We start from the raw sequence: 21926 nt of genomic DNA on the forward strand, positions 1-21926 counted from the left end.
CTTCTTGTTACAGAGCTGTTGTGCATTTTCAGTTGCTAAGTGAAGGATTAACACAATCAAATCAGCAAAATTTCATTGACCTTTCCAACATCTCTGCTGTTAGGGGTCTGAATGTTCCACTCTTAATTTGCTCTGTTGTTTAGGCCTCTCACCGAATGAAAACGCCTGCTAAATATATGACTGGAACTGCAGCGTTGCCTTTTAATCCTGCCACATTTGGAGAGGTAATTGTCTGAATTTACTTCCTTAGATATGTGTACTGTTATTCATTTAGATGATACTGCAAGAAGCTGACAGCTACGATAAGTCCCCTACATTTTAAAATTCTTTTAAACATATGTTGGGATTAACTCTCCATCCTTAGTCCTTAAATGGCAGTCTGAACAGGATTTTCACGGGGGATTGGGAGGAATGTTCCTGAGAGGGTTGTTCCACTGCTTTCTGCAGCGTACCTAATGTAGGAGCTTGTCAGAGGGAGAAACTGGAAGTTCTGTGCAAAACTCCTATTATGCTCCTTGAGGCCGTTCTTTTCATAACAGATTCCCAGGCTTCAGAGACCTGTAGACACAAAGTCAGATGGGAAGCAAGATCTGTATTACCAATGTGTTGTCTTGCATTTGCCAAATTGCTGTAGGTTACAGGCTGAACTGCTTGCAAGGAGGTTGCATCAGCTGATGATAAACCAAAACTCTGCATATGATTTAATCTGTAGAGAGCGATGCAGGCACTGTAGGGGTGTCTGCTTACAGAGGTGTATCGCAGAAACTGGTCCTGAGATTTGTTACACTTTATATTTGTTCTTGCGTCTATACTGACTCTTCTGTCTAGATTTGGTTAAAGAAGAAACGGTCTAGTTTTGGTTACATTAAATATAGCATATTCCCTACTCTTTTTTTCTCCTCCCCAGTTTTTCAAGTGCTCATGCACTCAGTATCCTGTGTTTTTTATCTTCTCTACTTAGATAGTGCTGTATCTGCGGATGTGTCTTGCTCACAGTGCTGGTGTGGTGCCAACCTCACAGAGCTTGGCAGATATGCAAGATCATGCTCCAGCCATTGGACGTTACATAAGAAACCTCATGTCTGGCAACCACATATCTTTCTCTTCCTCCTCATCCTCTTCAAAAAGTGCAGAAACCAACCCTGTACATATATATATTGGCCTTCTTCAGCAGCTCTTAGCTGGTGTTGGCGGTAAGAAGCTGTGTGCAGCAGCATCCCGAAGAAAAAAATGTCTTCTCTTTCTAGAAATGAGTTGCGTAGTACTTTGAATTTGGCTACAGCTGTCACAGAGTTGCAACATGGACTATATACTCTTTACTTTAAGCTTGTTTTCTTCTATGCTGTTATGTAGGTGGGAGAAAACAGTGCGGTAAAATTGCAGCATCATTTGACATAATAATGTAAAATTGTGAAGCCATTTTCTGTAACAGCTTCCTTACCAGTGATTGCTTTGTCTTCCTCACTCTGATAATAGCCTATCTGCCACAAGTGTAGTCTAAAACACTTGAATGAGTTTAGAACAAATTGCTACCAGGGCATTTGCTTTTATTAGCTTCCCTAATATTTCTGAGAAATACTGTACCCTATTATTCTGTATTGTTTGTTATCCCTAGTGAATTGCAGATGAATGCTTTGAAATGCCTGATACTTAACCTCATTTTATCACTGATTGTTAGATTGGTGTAAATACTGGAGTTGTTTAATAACATGATTCTTTAATTACTGTTTAGGTTTGCCAGTCATGTATTGTCTTCTAGAAGTTGTTTCAGTGTATCCAGAAAAACTAGCCACCAGATTTGTAGACAAAATGGATTGGATAAAGGTATACCGAAACCCCTTTTTTTTCTTTTGGTTGGATGGGATTTGGCATTAGCAAAATCTGGGATATTTCTCATAGTGAAACAGAGTATTATTTTCAAGTATGCCCTTAATTTGAAGTCTGGTATTTGTACTTACAGGCAACACCTCATGAGGTGTTATGTGTACCAGGAGGGGGAAAATTATTTTTTAGTTCTTTGGTGTTACTGATTTTGTTAATTGACCTTGTTTGTTGACCTGCATCTGGGTAATCTATGTTATCAGTCCTGTTGGTATTGTCAGCCAGTTTTTTCTTGGCAAAAGAAAACTGAAAACAAAATCTGCACATTTTTGAAGAAATTGTTTAACAATGGAAATGCTTTGGTGGGAAGACGTGAGTGGCTTCTCAGAAAATGAGATTATTTAGATCACTAAGTGTTTTAGAGGCCTTTCTTTGGACTTTTTTTTATTTATTAGCCTCAAGCAAAACAAATAAAAAAACCCCATAAACTGGAGCCTGCTTGGGAATAAGACAAAGAGAATTCTGCTTTCCCTAGATTCTTTTTGCAGACAACTTTGCCTTTTTCATGAATTTGCTTCAAGCATCCAGGGTTTTTGAAGCTTTTACAGGTTGCCTTTCCTTTCACTGGGGGAATCTGGCAGAAACAAATACTTAAAGGTCGAAAAAATAGAATGTGTTCAAATAGTTTTTTTGTGATGATATCTGTGCTGCATTGCACTCACTGTATGTGGTTTATTACATCTCATTTACATGCAGGTATGAACTGCAAAGGAGAGTACTTAAAAACGTTCTCCTTTTCAGTATTCCTCATCATTTTTTTAGAAAAACCTTCTTTTTTCTTTGGCCTGGTGTCCATTTGCAAAATTAAGCTTCTAGGGGTGGTTACTGATAATACCTAGTTTCAGAAATACTGTTGTAAATCATCCTTTGTGTGTTTTTTGTCTTGCCAAGGGAAAGGAACAGGTTCAGGAGTTTGTTAGAAGTCAGCTGTGTGATCTCATGCAAGCTTGGAGATGAAGTTAGTGTTACATTTCATGAGCCTGACAGAGGTCATTTCTTGTTTGCTTGCTTGGCTAATTTTGCTTCCTTTGTGGTGGCCCAAGCCATTCAAAGATTTGGGTATGAATTTTTCATAGGAGTCTGTTGCGTTATGCATTGAATTACTGGCAGAGGTAAGATTGTCCTAACAAATGACCCAAGGCTTCCGAAAGTCAAATTTTTAACAATTTACTTAGATGATACAAGATCTCAGCTCCAAAGTGGATAATTTTGCATTGAGAACTGTGACTTCCTGGACATTTTCTTTTTTTTTTTTTGCCGCAGCTGGATTTAAATGATTTAACCCTCTTGGGCCTTTTTTCCCCCTTTGATTAATAAAAAGTGTATGGAAGCCTCTGGTAGCTTTGGGGAAATAGTGGGTTTCAGGTATGGGGTTTTTTAGCTTAGTATGGATGCAAAACATGAGAGCTCTAAACTGAGGACAAAATTTGGCCAGGAATTCGATCGACATATTTTGACACAGAACTGATGGGTGGCCCTTTTGTGGCTAGTGCCATCTTTCTCCAAAAAGCTGAGTGTGTAATGAATGCTTTGCTGAATTGAGGGCTTTGTTTCTCACAAATTGATAATGCTGTTGGTTTAAAGAGTGGTTTCTGAGTTAAGAACTACTTACGTAGCTGCACGACAGTTGTCTCTGTATATTGAATCTTTCTATGAACAGATTGTATAAGAAGCTGCTTTTGTATTTCATGCTTTGGTTTTGTTTTTTTAAACTCCTGCAGAGCCTGATGAACACTAACAAAGAAGAAATGCGTGAGCTTGCAGCCCTGTTTTATTCTGTAGTGCTGTCCACCATGTCTGGAGATGAGCTTAGGGCAGCCTTGGAGCAGCTGATCAAGATGACAAAAGACAACCATGTAACTACCTTCCTTTGTCTGCTTCTTGTTTTTATTCATGTCATGTAACTGATAGGATATTTGAATCTCACAGTGTGTCCAGGATGTATTAACCTTAATCTGGGTGTAAAATTAAGTAGCTGGCTTCCAGCTGGATAGTGAGAAGGGATTTTTGTTGTAGGTGAGTGGAACAGGTCTTTAAATAAATTAATCCCTGAAGGTGTTGTTAAGATCAGTAGGAGGGTTTCCTGGAGGCACGTCCCAGGCAAAGTACCATCATACATTTTACCATTTTTAGTCAGCTAAATAGCCACATCCCGTTGAGTGGTAATGGATCACAGTACCTTCTTCAAACAGTTTACCAATTCCTTATTCTTGAGCATCTACAGGTACCCACAGAACCTAGAAAATGTTTAACTTGTTAAATATTTAACTCCTCCCCTCCTGAGCCATAGCCGCCTCCTGGGTCCTCATCACCTCAGGGTGTTGTGCTGGGTGAGGGTTGTGGCTTCTTCCCTCCCACTCCTCATGGACTGCTCAGCAGCCCTCCACAGCTGTATCTCTATATGGTGGGTTTGCCTGCCTTCCTTCCTCCAGCAGCTCCTTCCCCCTTCCATTATCCTTATCTCTCCATTTTGCCACTACAAGCAGTGGAAAAGGAGTTCTGTAAACCAGTTGGGCAGGTTTCTGTGCTGGTGTCTTGAATCATGAAAGGGAAGGAAAGGAGTAGCATTTCCAGGTTATTTCTCCAAAATGTTTTCATATCAGTCTCTCTGAAGGACTTAATGGGCCACCGTTTTACATTGCAGGTGACAGATTCAAATGCTGACAGGAAGTGCTTATCACTTTGTCGTAGTTAACAAACATGATTTATTTTTTGAATCTCTGAAAGCTGTACCTGTGAGCCAAAGCCATGCCATTGCTCAGTTTTATGTAGGGTGTAGCTCCTGCAGTTACAAAGCCAGCACAGACAAGTCCCAGCCCCCCCACTTCTGCTTTTTGCCCCGGTCACCCAGGAAACTGTGGATGAAGTTTCATAGAATAGTGATGTGAACTGTGAAAGGAAAAAAATAGCAGGGTGTTCCCATGCCTTTTCGAATCTGAGTCAGTTAGAGCTCTTATTTGCTGCAAATATACAAAACCAGTTGAATCAGTACAGCTAATGGTGGTGGTAATTCAGTGTGAATGGATAGGTGAAGTGTAGACCCATCTTCTGCTGGCTTTGCTGTAGTGAGACCACATTAAGGAACAGTCCCTGGTGGCCAAACAAGGTTGAAGATCCCATTCTGGCAGCACAGTTGCATTGGTGCAACTTTTTGTAGGGTTGTGATACAAAACAGAGCTGTGAACTAATTGAAGGTTAAGCCCCTGCTCCCATCCCTTTTTTTTCCCCCCAGTTAAGGTAGCACTTGTCTCCCAGCCTTGTTTCTGCACAAAATCCTTTCAATAGAATTCACCTGTAGAAATGAGCATTATCATTAGATAGTCTCAGCACTAAATCAGCATTGGAGAAAGTGACTTTCTTGACATTAAGTTGTAATAGTTAAGTTTCACCATTTGTGGCCTACCAAACTGTGTAGAGGCATTGTCTTCAGTATAGGCCAGCTGTGTTCTCATTTTTAGCAATGCAAATCTAGAGCAATTCCCCTTTTCTGCTTTTTACCAGAGTACATTTTGTCCCCTTAGTCTGAGTATGTCCATTTTTTAAGTAGAGACAATGTAGTATTATCTTAGTTTACCTTTGTAATTCTGTACTTTGAAGTCAGATGAGATAGATGATTTTTTTTTTTTTTTTTTTTTGGCCTGACTACAAAAGGGTAGTTTTAGGAATGTGAATGCTGGTGATAAATTCTTAATCTGTCCTCCTAAACCTCTTCTAAGTTTTGTTATTTTGTCTTAAAGGACTCCACTCATAAGAGAGTACTAGCAACATCAAACTGTCTATTGTTGCCTTATGTGTTAGAGCTCTGCATTCTTCAGAGTGCCTTCTGATCTGGCTTGTCCATATGTGTTTTTAAATCAGTGCTTTGTGCAAAGTGTTACTTACTTTGAAAATGAGATTTTTTGCACTGTTGGTGTTGTCGTAGTGCCCGGAGGTCCAACATGGATCCTTGTTGGCTTTGGGATTTACAGTAGGAAGGTACTTGGCCAAAGGGAAAATCAGAACAATGGAGCTGCATGACATAGAACAACCAAACACTGCAGTCATGCCGGAACAAGAACAACTTATAAAGTCAACAACAGAGACAATAGGTAACTTCTTGCCTAAGACTTTGCTGCATGTAACAGTTATTTTTTCAATCTATTCGAGGCTGAGAATTTTTCTGATTTTTCTGATATTTTCTTAGATACTCAGCCCATATAGTGTAATCTTGGGTTCAATTTTTGTGATAGAATTTACAGCATGTAAGAATGTAATCTGGTTAGATGTATGGACATAAGCCTTTTCAACAAAACCTAGGTGGACTCTAAGTCAGAGACCAACAAAGCACAATTAGGAGCAGTGCCACTGCTTCAATTCCTCTCAATATCTCCTTTCACTTTGATTTTGTTCTAGCATAACACTTTCTACCAGCTCTAGAGGAGATAAATGCTTTGCTTCTTGCATGGGTACAAGTGCCTGCCTGCTGCTAAATAATAGTATAAATTTGAGTTGTTCTGTTTTGCTTTTTCCTGTAGGTTCTTTTCTGGACAGCACCTCTCCCTTCCTTGTGGTGGCTGCTTGTACAGCTCTTGGGGAGATTGGCAGGAATGGCCCCCTGCCAATTCCCAATGAAGGAATAGGATTTACAAAGCTACAACTTGTTGAAAGTTTATTGGCCCGGATCCCTTCTAGCAAGGAAACAAATAAGGCAAGATTTTTTTGTGGTGTTATGATCCATTTTTGAATGTTTTTGAATGTTTCATCCCCAGGTGTATGTATTCCCTGCCAAACTCAACCTTATTTAAGGGAATTAGGTTTGTTGTTAGCTTTAGTGAGTCAAAGTTAGGCTAAAGGTTCTTGCAATATTGTCTAGCAGTTGATCACTTGTGCTTTCTGTAGTCGTAAGTAAGGGCTTAAGGGTTGAAAATATGAATCCTCATAATTTTAGTTCAAGAAAAATGGGAGTACCTTCTTGTAAATAATCCTCAGAGGCCTGTGTTTTGGAAGAGAGGTGTACTGATTGATCTAATAAGCCCCTAGCATGTGTGACTTCTGGTACCTTAAGCGGAACTTCAGTAAGGGTGAAAAATAGTGGGTTTAAAATGTATCTCCTGGATTTACAGGAGGGTTATGTGATGGTGTTGGTTTTTTTGTTTGTATTTAAGATGAAGGAACGAGCAATACAAACATTAGGTTACTTCCCAGTGGGAGATGAAGATTTTCCTCACCAGAAGCTCCTGTTGCAGGGTTTAATGGATTCTGTGGAGGTGAGACACTATCAATGTATTATCCTTTATACTACCGTATTTCTATTTGGATGCTTTTTATATACTCTAGAGCCAGATTTACAAGGGAAGTTGTCTTTTTGTAATAGTGCCTCTGGATTTTTTAATTCTGCCTTGAAATAGAGAGCAGACTTTGGGCTGCTAAAATGTTTTATGCCACAGTGTTTTACACACAGATTAAAAACTTGGCATTCAAGGTCTCTGCCACAGTCTGAGAAAAACGCACATTCCGCTTCAAGAGGATTATGGATTTTTTTTCACACACTGTATATGTAAAATATTAAGATCTGATAGTAATGAAGCCATAGGTCTGTACTTTGGCCTTCAAAAGTACCCTAAAAGTAGGTAATGTAAGTACACCTCTTTTGTCTGAACTACATCAACTAATACTACTCACTTGAATTAGAAGCTTTGTTTATAGGAGTATATGTATCTGTTCTCCATCTTAATACATTGTTGTAGTGCACAGTACTTCAGAGCTGTTATACATATTGCAATATGCCAAATAGCAAAATTAAATAATCAAGGAGTTTTTTTAGTGTTCTTCACTTAGCTTGTTTTACCTTTCTTCCCTGCTCATACTGACATAGGATTCTGCATTGTAGAAGCAGCTGTTGAGTATAGACAGGCATATTTTGCTGAGTCCTCCAATCTGATGTGATCAAACAAGCAAGAATCACAGAATGGTTTGAGTTGGAAGGGACCTTAGAGATCACCTAGTTCAAACCCACTTGCCATAGGCAGGGACACCTCTCACTGGACCAGGTTGCTCAATGCCCCATCCAACCTGGCCTTGAACACTTCCAGGGATGGGGTAGCCACAACTTCTCTGGGCAACCTGTGCCAGGGCCTCACCATCCTCACAGTAAAGAATTTCTTCCTAATATCCAATCTAAACCTACTCTTTCAGTTTCAAGATATTAATCAACTGTCCTATCACTATACTTAGAATACTAGGAGCACTGCGTACATGAACATAAAATGATGTTTGAGTGCTGTGTTTTTCTCCTGTAACTGCAGGGGGACATTACAATTTCCTTTATAAAAGGTGTACTTGAAAAATCCAATTTATCTTAGATGGCAGGAAGCTAAAGAGTTACTTCTCCAAGTGCCTGAACATTTTGTGCTTCCAGAGAGTAAGGAAAGCAATCTAGAAGATACTCAGCAGGCATGGAAATGAGTTCTTATGAGTCAAGGTTCATCATAAATAATTACAGGAAAGTGACAAAGTTCTGCGTATCCTGTTCTTGAAGGCTTGGAGGATAGTGTAAGGACAGTGAAACAAAACAAAGTACTGTCTGGATTCTTCTAAAGTGAAAAGAGTTTTCTGCATCTTTTAAGAGATCAGCTTCTGGATGGAATTACAGGAGACTCTTACTACTACATACTATAAACAAAGCCACAGTAATTTTCGTTTATCACTGGCAGTCTCATTCTAACTGTTTTGTTTTCATCCTGTCTATCCAGTTCTTTCTTTTCACTAGGTTGAACTTTTGCAGAGACTACTCAATACTTTGTAGGAGGTATGGATTAAAAAAAATGTGAAAATTTTAGCTTTTACCATTCATTTTGGAGAGTTTGACCTCTTTTTCCATCAATTTCAGTGGGTCAGAAGCTCACCAAAATAGTGATCTTACTGCAAATTAGTGCTGAAAATTGGGATTGGGACAGGGACTGTGTGTTTGTATATTAATTACCAAAATTTTGATGTGCGTTTAGTTACTACTGTCCTTAATGCCCTGATGTGTTTTTCAGGCCAAACAAATAGAACTGCAGTTCACAGTTGGTGAAGCCATTACCAGTGCTGCAGTAGGAACCAGCTCAGTGGCTGCACGTGATGCATGGACAGTCACAGAGGAGGAATATATTCCTCCTTCAGGTAGGCTTTCCTAATGTGGGGGCTGATTTGGGAAACATCTGGCCTAACACTGGGCTCCATAACTTCACTTCTGTGGTGTTTGGTTTATAACAGTAGACATAAGAGACATTTTGTGTTTGTATATGGTATTATATACAGGTCATTTCACCTCTTCAAGTCCATCTGCTCAGAGGGTAGAAGACATTATGTCGTGGGCTGTTTAAATAGCTTCTTAATGAAATGTAATCAATTGCTGCTTGACTCTGTATTTTTTTTATTTTTTCTCATTAGTTTGCCACGTTAGGTTAGTTCTTAGCATACACAAATCTTTTAAAGTGACATTTTGAAGCCTGCACTGGAAAATAGGATTATAAAATTGTATTGCAAATGTTTTTCCAACACCTTCCAGTGATATGATTAAGTGGCATTTCCATGCAGTAAATGCAGAAATTCTGTGTAAGAACTAAGGCTGTGTACTATTGGAATACAAGCATGAGAAAATGCTAGCTTCAAACCAGACAGGTGTAAATATCAGCCTCAGACCTGCAAACACGTGTTTTAATGTTGCGAGAGTGGTCTTAGGTCTCTAGTGTACACAAAGCTGAGCATGTACAGCATGGGGTAGATACTGAACCCTGCCATTGCTCCAGAAATTTTTGAGTCCTTACAAAAAAAAAAAAAAGTAGCACCCTGAGTCTTAGGCAATATAAATGGTAGCTCTTCTTGGCCACAGGCTCTGGAACACATTCATGAAGGGTTAGGAGGACACAGTGTTTTTAGTAGGAGAAATACTTTCCAGTGACTCCAGTGAAGGCTTTTCCTAAATAAGCAGAGATTGAGGTGTCACCTGAGTACTTATGGACTTAACAGGTTTTTCATTGCTGCTGCACATTATTTTGTCATTAAAAATGGGTATGGATGATTCTCAAAGCTCCCCTCTCCCCTCCACATTTCTCTCTTTCATATAGATTTGAAAGTGAATGATGTGGTTCCCTGGGTCCTAGACCTTATTTTGAACAAGCACATCATCAGCCCTAACCCGCACACTAGGCAGGCAGCTTGCATCTGGCTTCTGTCAATGGTGAAGAAGCTGAGCACACACAAAGCAATTAAGGTAAGAAATATACCTTTTCCTAACACTGGCTCCTTGTCCCTATTTTTGCTTCTTGCCTCATTTCTGTCCCTTTCTTCCCCTTCACTGCCTCTTTTCCTCCAGTGCTGGTCCTCTCCTTATTGAGGTCTTTTTGAGTCATGGGTTATCTTCTATGAATAGAGGAACAGACTAACTGGCAGATGAACAAGGCTGTTTGTCACCTTTGTAAACATCTGACTTGCACTCAAGTCAGAGTAAGCTCAGCATAGATTGCTGTTGTAAGATGAAGTAGCAGTACATCTTCCCTTGGGAAGAAGAGGTTGGTGTCTGTATAGTTTCTAGGATTCATATTTGGAAAACATAAAAGGAGATCTAGGAGTGGAAGAAGGGGAGAACTGGACTAATTTGTTTCACATAGTTTATCACAACTTTGGTACCTGGGAGCAGTTATGATGTGCTTCATGTATACTGTATTTTTGGTACACCTTGATGAAAACCTCATATTTAAGGTGCCCGTCTGTAATGAGAGAGTGTGAAAGGTCCTATACAGGGACTTAATAATGCATTCCCAACCAAAATGTCCTCTCTCTGCATAGAGGTACTGGAGACTGATGGGACCATGTAACCATTGTGTGCTCTTCAGGTAATGATAAAGAGCTTTGGGGCAATAGGTGCTTTGCAAATGTAAGCTGTTACATGTAAAAGCTTGTGCATATTACACTTACCTAAACGGTGCACCTTATGAGGGGTAGCAAAACTCACTAGTTTTAAGGTGAAGAAAGCCCCATCTGGCTGCAAGGCAGATTTACGATGCACTGCTGCCAGGTATTAGGCAAGGCAAATAAAATATGGCTTCCTAATGGCATGGTAGCTGTAAAAAGGTGCTCTACCATTAGGTGTTACCTTTTGTGAGTGTCAGTCAGGCTGTTACTCACTAATCAGGAAAGAAGGGCAGCTCTTGTCGTAGGTGTAGGTCAAATAAACAGCTCCATTGATAGAGTAGCCTCTTTTTATCTGTTAGGAACTTGCCTGGAGACCAGACAAAGGATCCAAAATAATGACCCTTTTCTCATCTTACAGTCTCATCTCAAGGATATTCAAAGTGCATTTGTTTCAATTCTGTCAGATAGTGATGGTAAGTACTATCACATCTTAAGAGTTGTGTCTTTTGATGGGCTTTTAACAGAATGGGGGGAATCTTTGAACAGGCAAAAAGTCAACTACACCCTCTTTGTCAGTCAGCATTGAAAGATGACTGTAGGTAGAAAAGTCCCATTTCTGATGTTAATAGGAATGATTTCTTTTCTAGGCACCACATGCAGAGATAAGAAGCACAACTTTTTTGTGTGTTTTGGTAAACACGCACAAATATTTCTCTGCTTTTGCCCCTCCAGATTATAATTACAGAAATTGTTCAGTGGTGCTACTTCTACTCTGCTTTGGGCAACAGGGTGTGTATCACAGAGTTCTGCATGGACAGGAACTCTAAGACCTCTTCAAACTAGCACATTTTGCTACCTGTGATGGCAGCTAGTGGAAAGGGTGGCATCCAGCAATCTGTGCAAATCTCACCAAAGTGGAAGAGAGTATTACCATTAATGTTGCTGGACTTAGAGTGCCAGCAGCGTGTCAGAATATATCCGGCTCTTGGAACTCTCCTTGCTGTGTCAAAACCTGCAGTAACAGTATTTACATGAAGATGTCACCTAACTTCGTGGGGTTTATGCCTTCAGAACAAATTGCTGCTTCAGAATGCAAAGTTTGTGTCTTGACAGACTAGATCTGCTCTAAAATGGAGAGCTGTGAACTGCCGTACAGTGCCGCGTTTGCTATGTATTGATTTTGGTTGAACTTTGTTTTTTTAAATTTGTGTGCTGCTTAATTACGTGCTTATCTTTAATTTTACTTCATAAAATCTCTTGCAGAGCTTAGTCAAGATGTTGCTTCAAAAGGTCTTGGGCTGATATATGAACTAGGAAGTGAACAGGATCAGCAAGAGCTGGTCACTACTCTTGTTGATACCCTTATGACTGGGAAAAGGTACAGTGAACTCAGAACACTGTGTGAGAGTACTCTGAGCTATGTGTTTTATGGGAACAAAAGTGTTGTTTTTTTGTGGAAAGAGATGTTTTGTCGCCAAGGGCAAGCCAATATCCATTCCCAGAGAGTCAAATTGGGACATTTCTTAATTCAGCTTAGATTTTTTTTTTGTGACTGAAGTCGTTCTGGTTTTGTTCCTTTCCACAAAGCTTCAAAATAATGTTTCAGTCCTGATTCAAGCAGTTCAAATCAGTTGGAGTTTGATTAGATTTCCTCCTTGCTGCATTGTGTAACTGCAGAGAACAATGACTACTTGCAGCAACTCTGCACATCGTGAATGTTGCGGAAGGGGGACTTGCTTGTGCCTGGAATGCACCTATTGCTGAGAAAGTGTTGTTAATGGTCACTTGTCAGCTTTAGTGGGGAAAATGCTGGTCTTAATCACTAGCCATGAGTTCTGTGTTGGTCAGTGCTGGAAATGCTCTTTAACAGCCTACTGCTGTCTTAACCTGGTGTGGGTTTGGCCACTGTGAAAAAACCTAGGCTGGTAGTGTAGAGATTCATTGGTGGTAAACAGGAAGAAACTAGATGAATGGGAATGGTATTTTTATATTTTGAAATAGAGATTTGCAGTCCATTATGTGGCTGTCTGAGCAGAAGTAAAAATCCAACATTCAGTGTTTTGACTTTTTACCTTCTGACTGCACAGCAAAACTCTCACTTGCTGCAACTCTCCTTAACATTACAGATGACACAGGTTAATGAGATGCCTTGCAATGTGTATGGCTTTGCACAACTGTATGTTCTTTTGTGGGATTGGAACTGAAAGAATGTCAAGTTACTGAGTTAATAAAGGAAAATAAATTACTTGTTCTGTAGTGTGCAGTCTGTTCAAGGGTAGAGTTTGGTAAAGCTAATACTGGACCTCTTTTCTGTCAGAACCAAACATGAGATGACTGGAGAAACTGTGGTGTTTCAGGGTGGTCTGAGCAAAACCCCAGATGGGTAAGTTTACTGACAGTTTCAATACAGACACAGTCAGTGCTGAAACAGTATTCCTTTGCTTATAAATCTGCTTCCTGAGCTTTTTGCTCCTTCTTGTTCTCTCAATTATTAAGTATTGTAGTATTTGTGTAGCTAAACATAGTGACACTGATTTCCCTTCTGCTTTTTAAAGTCAAGGTCTTTCTACCTACAAGGAGCTTTGTTCACTGGCTAGTGATCTTAATCAGCCAGACCTGGTGTACAAATTCATGAACCTGGCCAACCATCATGCCATGTGGAATTCTCGGAAGGTAATTCTCTGCTTTCATACAACTTCCATTCCACTGTGAACTCTGGAATCAACAACTGCATTTCTCTGGCTTTGGTTACATGTTTTATGGATAACTGCATGGAGAGGGCGTTGATGCTTTGGTGTCAGGACAAAGGCAAATTTACCAACCTGAGAAAAAAAATTAGGATGACTTGAAATCCTTACAAAACATTGGTATCCGAGTGTTCATATAATCCTAAGTCCCCCTCTGAATCAACTGTGATCCTTTCCTTTTATTTTTTGAATGTGCTTAGAAGACAGGTCTTAGTGTGTTCAAATGGTGATAATGTTTTCAAAACTGCATGAATTTTCAGATGCCAGAGAAAAGTGACCCTGGTCACAAAGAGGCAGAGGAAAAAATAATCAGCAGTAGGTTGCTAAAAAGCACTGTTGTTGAAAGTATTCTTTTTTAACTGAAGTTCTGAAGTTTTGATATTTTAAAGCTGCTGGGACCTTAAACAAAGCCAAAATACTGTGGGATCCACTTCCTGCTGAAAAAAGAAGTATCATAAATTTGAAGATTTTAGTATACTTCAGAGCTTTAACATGGGGACTCTCTGCACTGGCTTTACAGAAGCATGGAAGAATTTATTCTGTCTCTGGGAGCAGGCAGAGCACCTTTTGTGTGCTTGCATGCAGAAGACTCATGTAGCTGCCTCTGCTATACTGCACTTTTTGTGCTCTTCCGTGCTTGCTACCTAAGGTTTTGAGTCTCTGGTAACACCACTCAAAAAACAAGTCCTAGCTTTCATCCAGAGTTTGGCAAGTCAGCAACATCATTCAAGGCTTCCTTGTCTTTGTACCAGGACTTCAGAAGCACGAGAACATAGAACATAGTTAGTTTCCTGACCCTTGTGGAATTTCACCAGCCAGGATGAGTCCAGAAAATCCACTCAGCAAGTGTATGCTGAGCTCTGGCATTTGAAGAATTTGCAGAGTCACTGAAGTTGAAGGGAGTATCTGAAAGCCTGTGCTCTAAACCCCACGAGAGCTGGGCAGAGCCCACTGTTCAGGGCCTTGCAGGTGATGCCTTCATTTTCCTTCTGCTTTCCACAACTTCTTGCTCTTCACAGCAAGGGGTCATAATGGAGAGTGTGGCTTTATTGCTCTTGCTTGACTAAACTAACCCAGACAGCACATCCTGTCCTGTGAAATCCCTAGTGTGGGGTTTTGAGTGGCAGCTTTTGGTACTGCAAGTCAGGAAACATAAGTCATTAGAGGCAGTCACTGCACTACCTGCATTGAGTAATTTCTTCTTGGCCTGTCTGGCAAAATCTCATGGGATTTCATAGGCAAGCATCAGTTCCACTGTATTAGAATTGACAGTGGAACTGACAGTTGGAGAAACAAGAGATCATAGAAGAATGCTTGAGTTTAAAGTAAATATGGACAGATGAAAAATTATAATCCTCAAAAATTTGAGATTCTAGAGCTAAAGTGGAGTTGTTTTATTTTTAGTTTTTCCATTCCTATGTTATTCTAATTCTTATAAATGCAGCAGAGTTTTAGGGAAGCAGTGGCCCAGCTTCACCAGTTTGCTGACAAAGAATCTTTTGAAAGAACATATTTAAATCTTCATAGTTTTAATTTGCCAGTACCACTTTTGCAAATGAGGTAGGTCAATCAGTGTCTTGAAATAAAGATTGGAGAGAAGGAGAAGAGATTGGAGAGACTGGAGAGAAGAAGAAGAGAGAGAAGTAGTACTATGTTGTCTACTGAGTGTGATTGTATGCTTGAGATCACTGGTACTGTAGCACTGAGGATGGGCCAATTCTAGTACCATTTTAGTCCTTTTGATTTGGTCTAAATCTACACTATGTCAGTCAAGTTTGCCCCTGACTGTGGTTGCCCAGGAGCAGTAACTGAGTGAGTAAGCAGAGTGGTTTAACAAATACTCCTTTGTCATCATTTCAGGGAGCAGCTTTTGGTTTCAATGTGATAGCTGCCAAGGCTGGAGAGCAGCTGGCTCCATTTTTGCCCCAACTTCTTCCCCGACTCTACCGCTACCAGTTTGACCCCAACTTGGGCATTCGACAGGCAATGACCAGCATTTGGAATGCCTTGGTCACTGACAAGTCTGTGGTGAGTGAACAGTACCGTGGGGAGTGGTAGGTTTGCTGCAAGCCAGCAGTGTGTCAGAGATCCTCTTGGGGCAGTTGGATCTTGTGCAGAAAGGGGTAAGGTCCTGTCCTACAGAGAAAGAGGTGTGCGAATCCATGGATGAGCTGGGCAATGCGCAGAGGTTTGGCACTGCCTCTTGTATGTGAAACAATATTGCAGACCTTGTTTGTGCAAGTATTAAAATTTATGGTTTACTTAAAATGGAGTCTTTCCACACTTCGATATTGCTTTGATCTTGCTTATGATAAGCTCTTCATGAATCCTTAAGACCTAAGATGCCTTCCTGAACAAGAGCATCTAAATTTAATTCCTTCACTTGTAAGTGGGAGGAAGCCCATGGAGGGAGACTGCTCCATCAGTTTGAGGAGAACTCCTCCCAGATATATTTCAGGAATAAATGATTTTCATAAGATGCCCTTGCTCAGGTTCTGCAAGGCTTGGAATGGGGTTTGCAAATATTTTCTCCTAGGAAAGCTGCTCTTAATGTGAAATCATTCACTCTGATCCCTCATCAAAGCAAAATTGCTTCTCATGGGAATACATGTTTGGTGCTGCATTTTAACAGTGCAGTTGGTAAAGGCTTTGAGAGACTCGTTAAGTGCTCAAGCAGTGCAGAGAAAGGCATGTCTAAAGCACAGTTAGAGTAAGTTTGCACAGCTCTGGCTAGAAGTAGTTCATCTGATGTGGCTGAAAGTAGGTTGTATTATACAAAAGTACTCTCTTTTTTAGACTATAGGAGAAGGATGCATAGCCCATGCTTATTTCATGATTTTTCCCTTTTTTAATAATAGGTTGATAAGTACATGAAGGAAATTCTCGAGGATTTGATCAGTAACTTAACAAGCAGTCTGTGGAGGATCAGGGAATCCAGGTATTGCTAGAAAAAGTATTAGATTTGTCTTTGAACTCTGTTATTTTCTCTTCTTCACCGTAAACTTATTAGCCTGGAGAAGCTGAGAGGGGAAAGAGGACACATCCATTCATCAAGATAGAGGCCAGCTTTATAGCTTGCCTTTGAAGCGTGATACAATCTTGAAGCTATTTGTGTAACCGAGCCTAAAATCTTTTATTGCATGTAGCTTGATACTAAGCAACGTTCGAAGAATGAGTTTTCTGGTCAAAAAGTTCCTGCCTATCCTTGGTCCTGAAATATTGCTTTCTCTTAGAATTGTCAGTATGACAATTGCATATTTGGCAGCAGGATGCCATTTTTAATAAACCGCTTTTTGTTTTTAATAGTTTGTGTGGTGACGCTCTATTGAAAACTTTCATTTTAATTTCAATTCCAGACTTTATACCATTTTGTTTTCTTCTTATCCTGTACTTACAGAGAAGAAATCTAAAACAATTTTATAACTGGAATGTTTGCAATAGCAATTTTCACCACAGCAGAGCCTTTCTCATTTGCTATCAGTGGTTTCAGGTTTTACCTAAATGACTGAACATTTTTTTCTCTGCTAAAGGAGATCTGTCTTTTGATAGAGTAGATTTAGAGTTTGGGGAAAATAAAGAATGTGAAACAGTTGTCATTTTTTTTTAACCATTTACTTATATTTATAAACATAGCTATGTATATACCTATATCAAGTAAGTACACTGTGTGAAAGAAATAAAATTCCTTGTTTGCAGCTGTCTGGCACTAAATGACTTACTAAGAGGAAGACCTTTGGATGACATTATAGACAAGCTTCCAGAGATCTGGGAAATCCTGTTCAGAGTGCAAGATGACATTAAGGTAATGGAACTGAGAATTGAACAGGAATCTTCCAACCAAAAGTGGTACAGTGATCAAGCTCTGAGATGTTTAAAGAGAGATTCCCTGACAAGTCAACTTGAAGCAAGTGGGAGTTTTGAGTATTAAGCAGAAGAAATTCAAGCTCCTTGCAGTTAAAATTTCCATGCCACCTTGGAAATTCTGTATTTGAAATGTTGGGTTTTGTTCCTACTGTGCTTATTCTTGATGATTCAGGATTTTTCCTGGATATAAAATAGTTCCCAAGTATTTCCTTAACAATTGAATATAGAAACATTTATTTTGGGCTGCTTGTGTATGACTTGCATATATGAAGTCAGAGTCTTGGGGTCCTTCCAGGTTTGATCTGTGTTAATGTGTTAATTGTACCAGATATTCAGATGGACCAAAGCCAAAATTTCTTTTAAAGATGTTATATTAAGTATTGGCTATGAAGATAGGTGTGTCAGTACTAGTGTTACACTTACCAATTAATATTAATCATTCTATAGAAGAAATAAAATAGCAGCAATGATCGTTGACTTCTCTTTTAGGAGACTGTGCGAAAGGCAGCAGAACTAGCCCTAAAAACTTTGAGCAAGGTAAAACTCTTATTTCATCATATGCACATGTAGCCAGGCATGTATGGTTATTATGTCAGGTAATTGTTCACTGTTGTATCTGCAGGAGTACTTGTTTACCATAGTCTGTTATCTTGAAAAGGTCTCTAATGTAAGATGCAGTTGTGAAAATCTGAATAGCCCTAGATAAGCATCACCACATACTGCCCTGTACTTTTGTTGATGCTGGTGAAGTTCTGTTGCTTGTGGATAATGTGATGTTAAGTTCTGTACAAGCAAAGGAAGGATAAAATGAACTGGGGTTTTTTAGTCTTTGCCAGTTTTTCCTCATTTAGGGGTAGGATTTCTTGTAACTTCAGCAGTTGACCTAGGCTGACTCATCTAGTTGACCAAGCCTGGTAGAACCTCAGTGGTATGAAACAGAATAATGGAATATGTTCTTCACTGTCCAGTGCTGTTACTGACAAGATTTATTGGGTGTAGTACACATATCCCTTAATATTTTGTTTGGTAGTCCTGTAAAAAAGTCACATTATTTGAAATCACAGCCTTCACAATGCATGACATTTTAATGCTACAAGTGAGGATCTGGTCCAAAAATGTTGTCACAAAATGTTGCAATTGCAGAATCTGTTCTGATCTGGCACTTGCTGCTCTGCCCTGTGGAATGGTTGAATCCCTGTGGCTGAGATAGGCTGTCCCTCAGCTGAGAAGTCATTTGATTCATCTCTTCATCCAGATTCAGGTCAAGGCCTGTTAGGCTCTTAATATGCGTTTTCTGGAAGCTGACTGTAGTTGAAACCTGTTTTAGGGATGTGTCTTAGGATTTAAGTACCTTTTGGAGAGGAGGATGAAGGTGTAACAGCCTGGATTTGGCTGTCAGCAGTTTCTCTAGTTGCTGTTGCCGCCTTCTGACTGAAGGAGGGAGTGCTTTGATGTATCTGAGGGGGAGGTTTGTACATGTTTGCAACGCTGGTTCTCACCTGTCCCCAGGTCTGTGTGAAAATGTGTGATCCCTCTAAAGGAGCAGCAGGTCAGAAGACGATAGCTGTGTTGCTTCCTTGCCTCCTGGACAAAGGCATAGTAAGCACAGTTGCTGAAGTCCGATCTCTCAGGTTAGTTTTGTGTCATATAAGTTTGCCGGGAGTTGTGTCGTGATTTGTCCCAAAGAGACCCAACCGAGTTGCAGAATGTTCTTTGTGTTTGAAGTGACGAGTTGTTTCCCAAAAGAGCTTTCCTGCTGAGTCGTTTCTCTCTGAGTTTAAATAGCAGCTCTGAGAACTCTGCCTGTCTTTGACAGTTATCTGGCCTCTCCGCAAATGCCCAGGTTCAGTTCCCACCAGGAAGTTTTTTTTCACAGCAAACTGATCTGCAAGCTGTGTGCTCTGCTAAAGCTGTCCTTTGGGACTGGCATATCTGTTCTGCATGCAAACGAAAAATCCCATGGTAGTTCTTCAAACAGCCAGGTCTGATTTCACAACTGGTTGTGAGTATTGACAGTTCACATCCCAGATGAGACCGCATTTGGTCATGCTCTTCAAATACATTTTATGTCTTGTAACAGTTCAAGGTCCTTTGATGTGTAGGGACTTTATATGCTTATCAATTTGTAACCTTGTTTACTCCTTCATTTGCTTGAAGGACAGAAAAACTGGGGTGTAGCTCAGTGGCTCAGACTTGGAGTGTAGCTAGCTGGTCTTTGCAAAAATAATTACTAGTAAGGTAAGACAGCTCCTAACAAATGATAGTGAATATTTCCTGAGGTTTTTTTCATCCCTTCTGAATATATGAAAACCCTTTGTCAAAATGCAGCATGAGAGATTTGGTCGGTCTGCAATTGACAAGTGGGATTTGAATAGATCATTGTGAACTCATTTTTTCTTGGACAGAAACAATGGATGTCTCTGGGTGACTTTGCCCAGCACTTCTTTAAAACATGAGAATGTGTTATTTTTTTGTACATCTGTCTGCAGTACTGTCTCTTTGTTTACTTTGGCCAGAGTTTGGCTTCCAACATCAGTTGAAAGCTCAGGGCTAGGGTATGACTTTGCTTAAGCAGAAAAATACACATACTTTTGTTTGCAGGTAGATTTATATTGTTGCATCTGGATTACAGTAGACTAGTTTTTCAGTTCAGTCTGTGTGTTTCTCTTTTGACCTTCCCTTTAATTTTTTTTCCAGCATTAACACTCTTGTGAAGATCAGTAAAAGTGCTGGATCTATGCTGAAACCTCATGCACCAAAACTTATCCCAGCCCTGCTGGAATCCTTGAGTGTGCTGGAGCCTCAAGTCCTCAATTATTTGAGTTTTTCTGCAACAGATCAAGAGAAAGTAGGTGCAGCTATAATGGGAAAGTATCAACAGAAGAGAGATAACAAAGATTTAAGCTTCATTCAGTAAACAGAAAAATAGCAGATTTAGTTGAGAGGTGTTCAAAGATGCAAAGAGAAATAGCTATTAAATTACTAAAATTGATCATTGAAATATTACTGGACAAATGTGGGAGGTTTTTTGAAGGATTGTGGGGTTGGTTTTTTTGGTTTGTTTTTTTTGTTTGTTTGTGTTTTTGTTTTTGTTTTGTTTTGTTTTGTTTTTATTATTTCCTAGACCACTACACATTTCAGAAAGTAAAAAACAATCTTAGTAAAAACTGTTGTTAAATATCACTGCTGTTTTTCCCAAGGGATTAACTTCAGGACTTCTTTTAACTTAAATTAGAAGGTATACAATAGCGAAGTGTGCTGGAGGTGGATGTGTTCAGCATGGTGTCCTTTAATCTTTCTCAAAGAACCATATTAATTTATCAATACAGTCTTCTGAGGAAGTGGTGGAAACCCACTATTCAGAAGCAAATTTAGCTTATTTCATTGTGGAGAGGGAAAAGGGTAAAACTTAGCACTTTGCAAATGAGAAGAGAGTGAACAGTAGTTCAGAGTGGGATTTTTTCCCCCTCTCTCCCCCCTCTCCATCCTTCCTTCCATCTGTTGTTTTTTTTCCCCATTCATGTGATATCAGAACTGCATGGTTTAGCTCCTGTACTCCAGCTAGAACATCTGTCTTCGTCTGAAAGGGGAACATTCATGGACTGTAGGCATAATTGCTTTCTGTCTGTATGCATCTGAAGTGGTGTGAGGTAGTGAGTTACAGCTGATGTTGCCCTTTCCACTGTTTTTGTGTTGCATATACATTTTGTTTTGTTTGGGGTTTTTTACTGTTTTTTGGGGTTTTTGTTGTTTTTTTTTCAGACTGCAATGGATAATGCCAGACTTAGTGCTGTTAAGTCATCTCCCATGATGGAAACCATTAACATGGTAAGTTCTTGTTTCAGAAGGATTCCAGTGTAAAATATGTTGTAGGAGAAGAGTAGGAATTTAAATGGGAGCTTTACAGAATACCTCTACAGGGTTCATTTTATTATCACATCTCCATGTCGCTGTCCACTTCCTTTTTCATGTACTGACTTTTCATCCTGTCACCAGTGCTTGCTCCTCAGATCAGTTGTGAGTAGTCTTGGCTCCATTTGGAGTTGAATGGATTGTTTTTCTGCCTGAAGACCTGCCTGCTTTGAGGATGAGGGCATCCTTCAAGTGCTCTTCTTTGGATAGGGTCTCAACTGGTTCTGGATTATGCTAGCTAATATTTGTCTTCGTCTCTGGCCCACTGTTCCACAACCAACTTCTCACCTGGGCCTCCAACTGATGATAGTCATTGTTCTTAAGGCACAAATGCTGTTCATCCATTGCCTTGTGGTGCCTTGGATATCCCTACCTAGGCCTTGCTGATGCTTTGGTGGTGGAGATATTTAGGGAAAGTGTAGATATCGCTGAACACAGAGTCAGCTGCTGGTGTTTGGCACTGTAGTTTCCTGCTGCTGGAGGAGGAGTTGCTGATGCCCAAATGCTGTGCTGAAGGATTTGTCCTGCTGGAACAACCTGTCCTCTGTAAGAATCTGCCCCTTCCCAAAGAAAAGATCCCTCTTTTCTGCTCAGGCACTGCAAACAGCCAGGGGCATGTGGGTAGGTAGGGGTTTGCTGAGCAAG

General features: G+C 40.0%; 1 protein-coding gene across 2 annotated transcripts in view; it reads left to right on the forward strand.

Annotated features, from left to right (window-relative positions):
* ECPAS (Ecm29 proteasome adaptor and scaffold) overlaps positions 1-21926 on the forward strand; it is a 61127-nt gene that overhangs the window by 27068 nt on the left and 12133 nt on the right. For both annotated transcript variants that reach the window (XM_027710242.2, XM_027710243.2), the window contains exons 17-36: positions 144-224; positions 962-1193; positions 1733-1824; positions 3603-3737; positions 5804-5969; positions 6396-6568; positions 7026-7127; positions 8901-9024; positions 9972-10117; positions 11177-11231; positions 12022-12136; positions 13076-13141; positions 13314-13431; positions 15366-15533; positions 16364-16443; positions 17202-17307; positions 17859-17906; positions 18879-19000; positions 20067-20217; positions 21132-21197. In XM_027710242.2, coding sequence (XP_027566043.2) covers positions 144-224; positions 962-1193; positions 1733-1824; positions 3603-3737; positions 5804-5969; positions 6396-6568; positions 7026-7127; positions 8901-9024; positions 9972-10117; positions 11177-11231; positions 12022-12136; positions 13076-13141; positions 13314-13431; positions 15366-15533; positions 16364-16443; positions 17202-17307; positions 17859-17906; positions 18879-19000; positions 20067-20217; positions 21132-21197 — 2346 coding nt within the window. The remainder of the gene's footprint in view (positions 1-143; positions 225-961; positions 1194-1732; positions 1825-3602; positions 3738-5803; positions 5970-6395; positions 6569-7025; positions 7128-8900; positions 9025-9971; positions 10118-11176; positions 11232-12021; positions 12137-13075; positions 13142-13313; positions 13432-15365; positions 15534-16363; positions 16444-17201; positions 17308-17858; positions 17907-18878; positions 19001-20066; positions 20218-21131; positions 21198-21926) is intronic.

This window comes from Pipra filicauda, unplaced genomic scaffold, assembly GCF_003945595.2.
Source record: "Pipra filicauda isolate LSUMZ 115617 unplaced genomic scaffold, ASM394559v2 scaffold71_size5581439_pilon, whole genome shotgun sequence".
NCBI classification, from domain to species: Eukaryota; Metazoa; Chordata; class Aves; order Passeriformes; family Pipridae; genus Pipra; species Pipra filicauda.